The sequence below is a fragment of the Camponotus floridanus genome, unplaced genomic scaffold (assembly GCF_003227725.1).
Source record: "Camponotus floridanus strain SB8 unplaced genomic scaffold, Cflo_v7.5 scaffold18, whole genome shotgun sequence".
Classification (NCBI taxonomy): Eukaryota; Metazoa; Arthropoda; class Insecta; order Hymenoptera; family Formicidae; genus Camponotus; species Camponotus floridanus.
Genome location: NW_020229303.1, coordinates 914,276 through 929,390, shown reverse-complemented (window position 1 = coordinate 929,390; position 15,115 = coordinate 914,276). Strand labels below are relative to the sequence as shown.

Below are 15,115 nucleotides of genomic sequence, written 5' to 3'. Positions count from 1 at the left end.
CAATTATAATTAAATCTGCTCTGAGCAAAATTATTTTGGGATTTATGGACGACTGCGGGGACTTGGAACTTTCATCAGTTTACGGATTTGTCGCTGTATGTTTCAACAATATGCCGAAACACACAATGTCATCGAACATGTCCGCCGAGTGGCGCCGATCGCTCGTTTTATATCTGCTTTTTCCGTTGCGCGATGCAGCCGGATCGACGAAGACGACCGGATTGATGTAATTGCGTGACTGACAGCTCGTCTAAAGTGAACGATCGGCTGTCGAGGGGCCCCGCTGTTGCTGTCGCAACGTTCATAACGTGCATATGTACGTGCGTGCGTATGTATTTGAAGAAGGCCGAGTCCTACGGGACGATGCACCGGATATTCTCACATACTTGCGCGCGTTTTCTTGCGAGAGTAATGCAGTTCGTTGCAGCGGTCGCGTCGGAATGGCACTGACCCTGTCAGTCGGCTTCTGTCGGCTTTGGCCCGATAATTTGCTACTTGCAGTTATCATTGGCGATTAATTGCTGGACTGACGCGTTCAACGGCCGACTTCCGCAATATCTTGCGTGTTTCTTCGCTTTGCAGTAACGCTTTTACCATAAAGTCGATCTAATTGTAAGACTTGATCATTTGAAAGTTGATCAAGAGATGGAAAAATATGTATATGAAATTGATTATTCCGGCTTTAAATAATTTTCTTTTCCGTGTGATCGAGAATTATTCATATAAATAAATATTTGATATTTCTCATTACTTCGAGCTATCTAAAAATTTATGTTAATTGTATAGATTTATTCTTTAATTAACAAAAATTTATATCATGCATAGTTATGTGCCTCGATTAATGATAGCAATTATATCATCGTGATTACACTTAAATGAAATTCCTATACTATCTTTTGATGATTCTTGCTCATTTGTTGCATATGCCGATGATACGATAATATTAATAATAATTATTGTTACGAATACTAGAAAAGCAGAGATTTTATCTTCCAAAAAGAATAAATTGAAAAAGATTGAACATCATTATCTGCGCATAGATAATTTCTACGAGATGACTTCATTATTGTATATCAAATGTAATCTTCTCTCATTTATATTTATTGTTAGTATGATTGCTCTAAAAATAATTTCTCTTCTTAAAGCGTTTTATTAATCAAGATAACACGCAATTTTCTCTTTAATTTTATAAGCTTATGTTATACATTCCCCATACAATTCATCAACTATATTAAATCTTCTCTAGCATGGAATTCCTTTTAGCAAAGTTCGCCGCGTTATCGCGCTAATAATCAATTCCGTTTGAACGTATGTAAATAAATGTTGAAATAAAAAATACATACAGGTTTACATTCGAACCAAAAGAATTTCGGTAAAATTATCATTAATTTCACAGACCTCCCTGTTTTGATTACTGTCTGTATCAAAAAGTGCCGTCGCGTTATCTAGTTAACGAGCATAGATACTCGATGACCATTTCCCGGATGACGCTATTCATGATAATCCGTGATAAAACATACAGCTTGCACTTTCGCCTCGATTATTCGGATGAAGAAAACGAATGGGGAAGGCGTCACGGCAAAAGATCAATCTGGATTTAATGACGCGTACAAATACGCACTACTTTTGCTCGTGCAGAGCCTTTAAGGCGATACTATTTCGTAATAGATAACGCGTGAAACTCCAGGAACATATGCACATACATCTCACGAGAAGACGACGCGAGACTTCCTTATATCCGTGTTACAGCTACGAAGTGTTCGAACTAATTTAAGTAATAATAATTATTCTCTTTTAAAAAATTTTTAACAATTTTCAGACAATTTTACTTTAAAAAAAATTGTGTTTACAAAAAAATATTATTATGGTTTCTGTCTTATTTAATCAGAAATTGAATACTTTTATAATTTTATTTAATTTTTATTAATAGTTTTTGTTAATACTTTTTAGTAATATTGTTATTAATAATTTTTATTTTTATTTTTATAATCTTATTTAGGTTTTATTAGTGTTTAATTTTGAAATAAATATTTATATTTTTACAGTGAAAAATATTGTAATTGCATGTCGTATTATGTGTTTTTCATTTCTTATTTTTATTCAATAATTAGAAAATATTATGAATTATTATGTAAAAATTGTGAAAAGAGAAAGATTTATTTAAACTGTATTATTGAGATATGATGCCTGATGTTCGAAAGAGAAGAATGAAATATAATTGTCTGTTTCCGTTTTAGGATTCTGGGGCTATCACAGGCAGGGTTCTTGTCAAGCTGGTATAGGAGCCTCGATATCTAAAGTAAGTCAAACAATATTTAACTTTCTTTTTCACGATTCTTATGGAGAATAATATTATTCCTTTAATCTTATGCGCGCAAAATGTTACAAAAATAATATTAATTTAAAGGGAAAAAATTTACTTTCAAATTTTATTAAGTTTCAAATACTTTTCTATTCAATTCTTATTGTTAGATATCTATCGTTGATGCATGAGAAATTATTTCAAAATATATTCAAATAAATTTCAATGTTCCGAGATGATACAAGGATCCGCATGTAAGTTAACGATTTAAATGACAACGGAAAGCGCATCGCGGGAATGTAAATATGGTAACGCCGTGACGTGTCTCGGTGGTTGGACGTCTCGAAAGCGTTAGAAAGGGGATGCTGGCGAGGGCCGAATATGGCCAGGAATGCGAATTCCTATCTCACGCACCTTCGTCCGGGCATTCGTATTCGTGGCATGGTGCATCCGCGCAGCGGAGCCAATCGTCGCGGCTTTCTTTCTCTCTCGTACACGATTGTGTTGTCCGAGACTCCGATTCTCCGACAAAGATCGCGGGGCCGAATGGGTCAGGACCGTAAGCGTCTTCGCGCACCTTTTGTTCGCTTTTCACCCGAGATGCATCTCCGGCGAACGTAGGTTGTTTGTTGCACCTGCATAATCTCTACGCGCTGATATGCTCACTTCATCTCGCGACCCACGTTGCAATAAATATCGGCAACAGCCGCCGACAAATCGGTAGCTGCTGCTCTTACCTATCGACACAATGATCATTCTTATATCGCTTAAATTTTGACGCAAATATTTCACGATGAATTGCAGAAATTTTTGCATAAAAAATTTAAGTGTACTGTATTTAGAAATGATGCTCAGTTTGATGCTCCAGTTTATTCAAAGAGCAGAAATTGCATATTTTTCATCAACGATAGATTCTTTAATTTGCAATCACAAAGTAAAAATAATTTTATATTATTCTTTTGAGCAATATTTTAATATAAGTTTACAGATAAAATTTGATTTGGAAATTCAAAGAAAAGAATAAGAATGTTGACGAAAAAAATGTGGTTTTCGTTTTATGCGTTTTGACATTGAAAAATATCAGTTAAAAATACAATCATTTTCCTTCCAAGGAAATATTTTCATGGCAATTTTTAAACAATAATGATATTATTGCGCCACGACACATTTCTATTGCCATGTTTTTTTTTCGAATCGCATACAATCCGATCTAATCTCTTTCCTTCGCGGTAAGAAATGCGAGAATAGTTATCTCACAGCAGGACTTCGATTGCACCGCCAAAGAAATAGTAGGACAATTCCGCGGACATTCAGCTGGTTATCTTGCCACAGATGTATAATTCAGAATTGCACGGCTATATGGCATATGTTTAATGCATGTCGCGAATCGTATCCGACTCCTAACTCGGTTTCAGCATTCAATGTTAATATCCGCCCGCGCTCAATCCTAATCACGTATGCTTGCTTATATTGCATACTGCAAATGTGATAATTTTAGATATATTTGACGGCTGCTTCAGATCGATTTTTGCTCTACTCTTACAATTTCACTTTAAAGCGACAGAAGTTTCTCGACGGTAGCAAAAATAATAAATTTAAAACACGGTGATGAGTCTCATCCATAACATATACATATTTCATTACATGTCTATAAAATGCTAAGATCTATAAAAAATATTAAGGAGAGGAAAGATTGATATTTTATATATTATTTTTCTGGAAACAATTTTTCTATTATAAAAATTAAATACTATTATAAACTTATATTTATTTTATTTAATTATTATGTGATTGATATTGCGATAACAAAATGCGATATGAAAAATAGAAAATATTAAGTTGATTTTAACACAAATATGATGAATTGAAAAGTTGGATTTCTCATCGAATGAGAGAAATCATGCCCATCTACCTTGTTCTCTTTTCGGGAAACAAATGCTATTGTACAGCACGACTCGCCAAGGAATTCTCGAGTATACTAAATCTCGAAGCGTGATTTAAAGATCCTCTTTCTCGACGCCATCGAGAACAGAATCGACCATCGATCTTCGCGTTAAACCGCCCTTGTTTAAGCCACTACCAATCGTTGTTGTATCTGCTACTACGACTTATCAGACGGACAATCTAGACGAGATCGATCGATAGCCGATCATTATCAATCGATACGATTAACTTTCCGTCCAACATGGTAAACAAGCCGCGATTCGACGATTGAAATATATGTTCTTGAGCTTCTCTCTTTCGTACAAACTTATTCTGACTTTAAGAATCTCATAGAGAAATCGTTCCAGATTAAATTTGACGTGAATCGTTTAGGAGAAGCTATGCTGCATGATCACTTAACGTGATTTATATGTTTTATTTGTCTACATTTTAAGAAATAATCATCATGATTTTTTGAATAATAAATGAGAAAAAATAATTTAAATTAAAAAATTATTTAAACGAAATCATTTTAATTTAATTTATTTTTTATTTCTCATTTTTTAATTCTAATTTATTCTAATTTAGAAGATATATTAATTAAAATAAAAATTTAGCACTTTGCAATAATTATTCATTCATCGCGTGAATGACAATGCATTAAGAGAAAGAGCGTACCTATTATAATAACACATATACGTCGTAAAAGTCAAATACCATGTGTTACGATTAAATTGCTATCGCTCCAAAATATTTATACATATATATTTTATTTTATAATATAAATTAACGTTGAATATTCTGTACCTTCTATTCCAAATTATTTTGATAAATAGACTATCAAATAAAATATAACATTTATTCCAAGAATAAAATTTTACTTGAACTAAAAACCTATATTTAAATTAATTTAACTTAATATTTTAATTAAATTAATTTAATTTAATACTTTTATTTAATCATTTTATGCAAATTTTTAATTTCCGAAAGAAATGATTTTATTCGATGTTAAAGAATCATAAATTTCTTTCTTGGTTTTAATAGATACAGTAAACAATACAATAAAATGTAATTTAAATTACTCCTGAATAATGTGGCAATTTATTTTTTTCTGTTTTATTAAAAATAACGCAAATTTTTCTTGAGAAACATAAAAACAAATAAATATTAAAAATTATACAATTTATTTGTATAATTTTTAATATGCAGATATAAAATCAAAGAATTTTGTTTTTTCATCAATTTAGATTTAGAGTTATTAATTCTTTTTAAGTGATCAATCAATTATTCAAGAGTTTTTATTAAAACTAACAATTAACCATAGCACATTTATGGACACGTGTGTGCACGCATACATCAGTATAAATTTCATTATATTCCCCCATCCTTTCTCTACTGTCCGTACATATTTGCGCGGTTATATTTCAATTGTGAAGGGGGCCTCCGCGTGTGTCTCCCCCTTTTCCCCGCCGTTTGCTCTCCAATTCTTTTCGATCGGCGCCAGAATACTCGTGCCAGTCGTGTTTCGTGTAGACGGGGTGCAGTCAGACCGCTATTGTCTCGATTGCAAATTTTTCGCGTGTATAAGCATCGGACCCGAACGCCGCTCCATGGGGGGTACATCGTGTAAATTCCCTTGCCCTTATCCTCCCGCCTCTGTCTTTGTGTGTAGCACGAACCTCAACGACAAATGCACGTATTTGCTTACTACTGTTCGGCTAATCTGCTGAATGTATGATAGCCAAGAAATGGCGTGAAAACAACGTAGAATTTTAATGCAAAATTTAATATATAAAAAGATTTTAATAAACCTTTTTTCTTGCTTGAGACATTAACATAATTACAATAAATATAATATAGTTAAAATTTTTAACGGATATTTATTGTAATTATTTTTTGTTAATATCTCAAGCAAGAAAAAAGATTTATTAAAATCTTTCTGTATATTAAATTTTGCATTAAAATTCTACGCTGTTTTCACGCCATTTCTCTTTATTAAAAATTTTTACTATATTTATTATATTTATTGTAATTATTTTTTATTAATGTCTCAAGCAAGAAAAAAGCTTTATTAAAACCTTTCTGTATATTAAATTTTGCATTAAAATTCTACGTTATTTTCACGCCATTTCTTGGCTATCGTGCATGAAATAAATATATTTATATGCTAAGAAATAAAAATTCTCCAACAAACGCGTATTTTTTTAACTTGTCATTCATTATCTATTCTAATTACCTAATTACTATTCACACGAGGAATACATTAGTCATTGTTATCTCATTTGCATGAATCGTGCAATGTGAAAGACGAACGATCGGTCGATTCGACCACATCTCGACACGAAAAACTCATTCTTCAGGTCCACGAACAGAATGGCTCGTTGCATCCTTTGGTGAGAGAGATTTAGAAATGGATGGCGCCAGAACACGAAAGTTACGGCTGTTGCATCCTACGTCAGGATGCGAATTGTCCCTGGGCATGCACGTGACTCGGTCGCACGGTTTGACATTGTTTGGTCGACGAGGAGGGTCCATTGTTTGCGAACCGTGCGAATCGCTTGGTCCGATATATCGCGACTCACAAATATTAATATTTGCGGGACAATCAATGGAAAAGACATATATATAAATTTATTTTGACTTTGTATAGGATTTTTAAAATACGGATAAAATGCCTATCTCATCTAAAAAATTTTGAAAGCTTTTATATCAATAGGATTAGTTTAGAAATGCACTCCTTTTTTAATTCCTTCGCAGAGAGTGGCGAGGTAATATTTTAATGGCACTTTATCTAATGGCACCCTATGGTACCTAATGATACCATAAAACCTAAAGAGTTTCTTCTGAGTAACACGACAAGGATTGAACTCTTGGAAAGTATAAAGCTGTATTAAGTAATCAATTTTTCGGCTTGCCAAGCATTATGATATGTTATTTTCACTAATCAAGTTAGTTAATCCTGAATGCTTTAGCACAGTTCATTACTTAATACTCTATCAGGCGACATATCTCAGTGAGACAGATAGAATATTAACTCGCTCGATGAAAAAAAGCAACGTTCTCTTACATCTTATATCTTTTTCGTGCATGCTTTCGTGTAAGGCGAGAAATTTGTAGATGTTGGTTCGGCTACAGCGATTAAGAGGAACGCAGCGGATACGTTTTCGCTGGATTCTGATAAGCAATCGTGAGTCCATTAGAACCAACGACAGTCTGTGATTGTGCCGGCAGTCGTGTTACCAACGATATCGTGCAGTAATTCTAGCGGAACCGAGAATTTACGATATCGAGTCAATGCATTTGCATCGGATTGTCCTGTGATCGTAACACTAAGTGAATTTTCGCGATCGCAGATACTTATTCAATGGAGATACTATGTATTCGGCAGTCTTATGGTACAAAAGATTGTAAAAATTCTCTTCAAGCAACAATAAAATAATAATAAAAAATAAATTAAATAATGTATTATAAATAATAAATAATAAATGATAAAAGCAAAAATTATAAATAATAAATAATAAAAATAAATATAAATAATTATAAACTATAAATAATAAAAAATAGTTGTATTGTATCCGTTGGAAAATGCTGGTCGAATCTCTTTTTTGTTAATTTTCAATACAGGACACGAAGAGACAAGCTAAGCACTCTATGATTTAATCGCATGATGATCATGCGAAATAAATTTCCTACTGACAGCGATATTTGTAGCTGTCCATCAATGTGTTAATCACTTCTTCGTGATCCATATCTGTGTCCATCGCTATCTTGGTTGAACAAAACCAAAGGCAGAGACAAGCATCGTTCGTTATCACGTCACTCGAGAACGACATGTCCTGACGAGGCGAAAAATTGGTGCCACAGGGAGAGATTTCTCGTCGTCACAGAGACATTGTCTACGTAGGATTTATATACATATTATACGCGTGATGTCTCGCCGAGGAAGAAAGAGCGAGCGGCCGCGAGGAAAGCAAACGGCAGGAGTTTCAGGTGGCCATTTAAGGCTCGGACATTTCGTTCTGTCACCGTGTTCCGTGTTCAGCGTCGTGCGACGTCGCGAGGAGGCCACCTACGCGTTAGTAGGGTCCTCTCGGCTACGGTTGCATTGTTTTATAAACGGCCGTCGTTTCTCGTGATAAGCAGAGTAAAACGAAACTGGACACGCTCTCTCTTCGCCGTGAAGCGCACACCTTTGCTATGATTATTCGCTTTTCTACGGCGCTTTCTATCAGCACCCTTCCTTCTCTCTCCCATTCTTTCTTTTTAATTTTATTTTTTGTTAAAAATCGTAAAAAATCTTTTGGTTGTTTAATGAATCAATTTCATTGACCATGTCTGTTTCAAATTAATTTTCTATATATTTCAAATTATTATTTTAATTTCCATGTTTTATTTATTTTATTATTATTTTATAATTTACCATTTTTATTATTCTTATTATTATTATTCAAGAGTTACTCTAAAATATTTACTTTCTTTTTTTATTCTAAATCAGATAAATATTGCGAAATGTTCTATATTATAAATATTAGAAATTAATTAAATACTACTTATTTTAATGAAAAATCAAATATATATATTTGATATAATATTTTATATTTATTTATATATTTTATTTATATATTTGATTTGTTTTATTACATAATTTTAAGAATTTATAATAAACTGTTGATAATGTTTATTACTATTGTCACAAATACATTGCTATATGTTATATATATGTGTATAATATATATACATAATATTCCTTCAAAAGCTTATTAACTTCTCTGTATATTTGATTGTATATTCTCTTTGATTGTAACTTCTCTGTATATTTCTTATGTTACAGAAATTAATAATGCGATTTAATATTCGTATACCGATAATGTGAAAAGCCATAATCTAATAATCCCCGGTAACATTATTCATTGCAATTGAGATATCGCGTGTCACGCAGAGGGAGAGATGCCACGAGTGCATCGCTGCGTAAGAAAGGAATCTCGTATTACACGCTTTCATCCGCATAGCGTTTTTTTTTTACCTCTTAGCGTACTCGCATTATAACGCATCTCTCTCGTTTTTCATTTAATCCGTAGAAATTGCATCTTACTTCCTCGTAACAGCATATCCTTCGCGTGGGTGAACGCATCCGCGCGTGGGTGCATCTCGAGAGAGTGTAACGACATTGTTACATAGTTAACACTTTGATCCCAACGATATTTGCAGGAAACCTTGGCAAATGCCGAATGAATTTTTCAATGAACTTTACTAATACTTACATCATTTAGCAATTTCCTATGAAAGTGTTTGAAATTTATTTATGAAAATGACATCTAATTTTGCCTATAAATTCTTTTATCAATTTAAACTCGATTTTTCTTCAAAGAATTTTGATTTCTTATTTTTTTTATAAAATTTTGATTCGAATCACAAATCAATTGTTATAATATTAATTAATCTTTTGGAAAATTAATTATATTGGCACTAATTTTGCAATATGATTATGTACAATAAATAAAAGACACAATATAATAATGTAAATGAAAATATCATAAATAGCATTGTGAAATTATGAAATTAACGAATATGAAAAAGTATATATTATTTACCTATACAAGCAGCCATTTTTATAAACCTACGTAAGAAGTTTTAACATTTTTGCTTCAAACTTTAACAGGATTATTACTAGTGAATAATGATATTTTGATAATATAAGCATTATGATTCGAATAGTACAATTCTAATAGTATAATTATGCAAAAACAGTCAATGTGTCCCGTTCCATTTTCTATCTATTACCATTCATGTTGCACGATCGTATCATGAAATGTATTTGCGCATTCAGATTTTTCTACGATCATTCATATAGATCGTATTCATGTCGATTAATATGTATGCGCGTTATAATCTTCACTACTTCAGATTTGCCGTTAAGTAGGTGCGTGGGAGTGCACCGTTACAATGTATAAAAACGTAAACGCATCTATGGCTAAGTACGATGGTTTGTAAGTTCGCGACCTCGACTATAAGAATTTTTACCATAGAAATATAATATAGCATGAAAATATTTTGTAATAATTATATAATAATTATATATAATTATATAAAAATCTAAACATAAAAATTATTTAATTATCTCTTTTCAATGTTTAATATTCTCAAATTGCCTTGTAAATTTTTCTAATCTGACTATTCTAAATATTTCTGAAGGGATTCTGAGGTTCTAATTAATACTATAGAATTTTAAAAGAATTCCACGTAAATCTATGAATGAACGAACTTCTATAATTTTACTTGGATTCGATGAAAATAAAAATCTAAACAAAAAATTATTTAATTATCTCTTCTCAATATTTAGCATCTTTAAATTGCTTTGTAAATTTTTCTAATCTAACTATTCTAAATATTTCTGAAAGGATTCTGAGGTTCTAATTAATACTATAGAATTTTAAAAGAATTCCACATAAATCTATGAATGAACAAACTTTTATAATTTCACTTGGATTCGATGAAAATAAAAATCTAAACAAAAAAATTATTTAATTATCTTTTCTCAATGTTTAATATCCTTAAATTGCCTAAATTTTTCTAATCTAACTATTCTAAATATTTCTGCAGGGATTCTGAGGTTCTAATACTATAGAATTTTAAAAGAATTCCACGTAAATCTATGAATGAACGAACTTGTATAATTTCACTCGAATTCGATGAAAAATTGAATACAGTATCCGTTTCGCAAGAGTTCTAACTGTAGAAATACTTTCGATACATTGCATGGGAATGACGGGCGCAAAGGGTCAACAGCGTTGAGTATGTCGACAATTTCGAGAGCCACTCGAGTTCTCACGTACCGATTCAACGAGGTCTTACCGCAGGAGAGACGTTATGTGAACCTCTCGAGTTCTCTGGTTTCTTCATCTCGCCGAGAGTGTTACTTTAATAAGTTCCCTCCGAGAGAGATATCTCGTATTTTGGGAAACAAAGGAAAATAAATACGATGTTTATTACAGACAATGCAAATGAAATTCTCGCTTTATTATAGGATATATAGTGGTTGAAATAACACATACGATTTTCCCCACAGTTCCACTTGGAAAGCGATGTTGTACGAGTTATTATACGTTTTGGAAAAAATCATAACATCTACACACGCTATTGTCGCTGTCGCATATCAGTTGCATGCCTTTTGCAGTGATTAATAATTTTTGAATGGATACAAAGAGCCATGCCGCATACCGGCCTTTGTGTGGCGCGAACCACTGCGATTCGCGTGCATTTAACGCGCAAGACAAATGTTGCATGACAAAAGCACGGTTACTTCTATTACGTATTGCAGTCATAAATAATGTATGCTGTACGCGATACCACACAAATGTCCTTTAGTAAGTGTATTTGCTACATTTGCTGTGTCAGTTCATTTTTGCAATTCCACATTTCTTTAACTTATTTGTCACAGTTCTATAATTACTCCAATCAATTTATATAACTCAATTATATATCTCTCGTATGACTTTCAGCATATTTAAAGATGAGATACTTTACTTAAAATCAAATAATTTGATTAATTTTTAAATTAAAATTCTATCAAAGTAAAACTCACTTGGAATTTTAATTAAGATAATAAAGTCTTATTATGTGTTTTTGCACTTGTACCATTTGCAACTAATTTGTGTGAATACATTATGAATGCAAATAATTAGGAATGCTAATGATTTATAACAAGTTGTGTATAACTGATGCATTTTAGAAATTTATGAGGAAATTATTAAAAAAATAGATAATTCGCGAATAATTTGCGAATATTCTTTTATTTATTTAATTAAGATACTATCAGTCTATCCATTCTCGATCGAATATTTTTTTTGTTTAAGATATCGCTGTACTTTGTACCGACAAGTCTTTATCGCGAAGGTCGCTGTAGTTTTTCGCACGTTAAATATGCGTGACGCGTTGTGTGCAAACGCGTGCAGCAAATGTACGGTTTGCATATATACGAGCGGTTGATTTATCGCATGTCGGGCTCGTGCATGAACTTCTCTCTCTTATCTGCGATATTATCTTATAAATTAAAAAAAATATTAAATTTTCATTTTGAAGATTATGCGTGTGACCATTTATTGCTTTTTTGTTTTGCGAAATTTATCCTCAAAAAAATATATATATAAGAATAATCGAAAACAAGCAAAAATGATGCAAAAAATAAATAGAAATTATAAATTTTTACTTCATAAATGACGATAAAAAATGAGAATGTTTTCAAAATCTCTTATAATTTAGAATAAAAAAAGAAGTTTGCGCTGACACTTTTCTATTTATTTGCAGAATGGCGAAAGACTCTTTATAGGAGCGCCGGGCAGTTGGTATTGGCAAGGTAAGATTTCTGATCAAATGTTAATTCATATAATAACACCCGTATATATCTTAGGATGTATGTGAATACTGACCAAGAATCTTTCTTTCAAATTAACATCGATGTATATTTGTATATTATTTTTTCTTTTTTTTTTTAAAAAAAATTATCTAATCAACGACGTGATGCGACTGAACGAGAACGGAGGAGCGGATGTTGATTAGCGATTAGAAAGAGAGCGTGCGATTAATAGATCTGACTAATAATTCAGAGGGGAATTTCCTTTAATACAGGTCAGATATATTCGATCGCCACCGCCATGAGAATGAAGTTTGTAGCAACGATGTTAGTCACCGAAGCCGAAGCATCAGGTATCGCGTATATTTGCAGGACCCCGTAACTAAAATACCGTCCATCTTCACCTTCTTGCCCCCCCCCCCATTTCTAATAAGCCTACTATTCTCTCATATTGACGATTTCTTACATGCCAAATTAACTACGTGTTTTGCTTGTCGGCTTTTTCCGCGAAACTGCGGAAACTGAAGTAAAGGCCGACGATAATAATTCCCGTTAATCGCAGGAAAGCGTCCTCGGAGAGGAGATACGAAGTAACACAAGAGAATATTTTCCACCCTTTTCACACTTGCTTGGCAGTAACTCTAATCATTTGTCATCATGCTTAACATGACGCTTGTTATTAATCGTGTAATTAAAATTGATGAATAATCACGTTGAAATAATCAGCCCGTTGAAACTTGAAAATAGTATTAAGAAGGATTCCGTTAATTACCCAATCATTCTCTATATGTGATTGGGATAATTCAGATTTTCTCTTGTACATTTTTTTTTTCATGTATAATAGATTAAATGCAAATGAAAATTTAACAAATATTATAAATTTTTAACAATTGTTATAAAAAATGATTCTGTGCTTTGTTTTTCTGACGAATAAAACTCAATAATTCTCCTAAATTCTTTTTTCAATTACTGCCAGATAAGTGGTGGGTGATTTCTAACAGGTGCGGGCCCGCTTTTTCAGCTTCAGCAAGCTACAGATGCAGCAAGAGCCGCAGTAAAATCCGGATATCCAATTAGAAAGCTATAATAAACCTTTAATCGGTTGCAGAGTTTGCGCCAACGTTGCTACATAGTGGCGACTGCTTGACATTAATAGCGAAAACACAAATGCTAGATTAATGATAGAGAAGCTTGTCATTCCCATGTTTAGCACATGTTGTTTTCACAAAGCCTTGCATATCAAGTTAAATATTTTATACATGTAAAAAAGTTTCTTTTGTAAATTAATGTTGCGGAGAAAATAAAAATTTCTTTCAATCGACTTGTAGCTATCTATTAATCAAATTATTCTTCGCACGATAGGGTTTCGAATCGTTTAATTGCGCGATTGTATTTTATTATGGTACAAGATTTTGTGAAAGGATTTGTGCGAGGTATTTCCTGACTGCGGCAAAGACCGAGAGCCTTTAAAGGATTTTCGACTATGGCCGCGATCATGAATACGCCCGCATCCCCATCAAGAAATTTTCGGAATACTTCTTTCGTTAATATCATGGGATTGTTTTATAGGACAAGCGTTTTCGCAGTTTTTGAACAGATCGCGAATAATGTTCACCAAAGAGGGCCCCGCGAAAGAGGATGACAGTTACATGGGTTATTCCGTCACGACAGGAGATTTCACTGGAAATGGCGATAGCGGTACAGCTGTGGGAGTTCCACGTGGTTCCGATCTTCTTGGCAAAGTGCGTAATAAAATATAAAAATATAAAAATAAAAATAAACATTTTTATTTTTATTTTTATTTTTATTTTACTTTAATTTCTACTTCTATTTTACTTTCTATTTCTTTACTTTCTATTTCTACTTTCTATTTCTACTTTTATTTTATTTTAATTTACTGTAATTTTACTATTTAAAATTTTTATTTCAATTTGAAAAAAATATTTTAAGATTAATTCAATCAAATTTGCAAGAATCCAAATATCTAGCAATATTATGCAATTATATATAGAATATAATTTGATAATTTCCCTCAAAAAATTAAGAAATGTGGAAAGTATAATATAATTCGATATAATTCTCACAATTCTAATATTCTAAATGAAATGTACGTTGCAAATTGAAATAAATAAATACTTAATTTTGCAACAAGGGTAAAAAGAAAATTAAATGGCAGCGATATGTATACATCTGTGTTATTGCGATCGTAGGTGATACTTTTCACATCAAACATGACGAATCCTCGAAATCTTACCGGTGAACAAATGGGTGCTTATTTCGGCTACGCCGTAGCTTCCGGCGATATAGACGGAGATGGGTTGGACGACTTGATAGTCAGTGCACCCATGTACACAGTTCCAGATAATCCGGAAATGACCATCGAGACCGGAAGAATCTACGTTATCTACCAGGGCAACGGCATGGAAAAGTTCCGCAAATTCGATATAAGGTAGCGAAACTTCACAAGCACTTTAAAAAACAAAGGCAATTGTATATATTACATTTAACATGGGATTTTACGGGGAGAAGATTCCCACAAA

General features: G+C 32.5%; 1 protein-coding gene across 2 annotated transcripts in view; it reads left to right on the top strand.

Annotated features, from left to right (window-relative positions):
- Positions 1–15,115, top strand: part of LOC105255080 (integrin alpha-PS2) — a 61,585-nt gene that overhangs the window by 41,841 nt on the left and 4,629 nt on the right. The window contains exons 5-9 of one of the 2 annotated variants that reach the window (XM_025407584.1): positions 2,238–2,299; positions 12,530–12,578; positions 12,851–12,928; positions 14,145–14,317; positions 14,786–15,024. In XM_025407584.1, coding sequence (XP_025263369.1) covers positions 2,238–2,299; positions 12,530–12,578; positions 12,851–12,928; positions 14,145–14,317; positions 14,786–15,024 — 601 coding nt within the window. The remainder of the gene's footprint in view (positions 1–2,237; positions 2,300–12,529; positions 12,579–12,850; positions 12,929–14,144; positions 14,318–14,785; positions 15,025–15,115) is intronic. The other variant, XM_025407585.1, reaches the window with a different exon arrangement.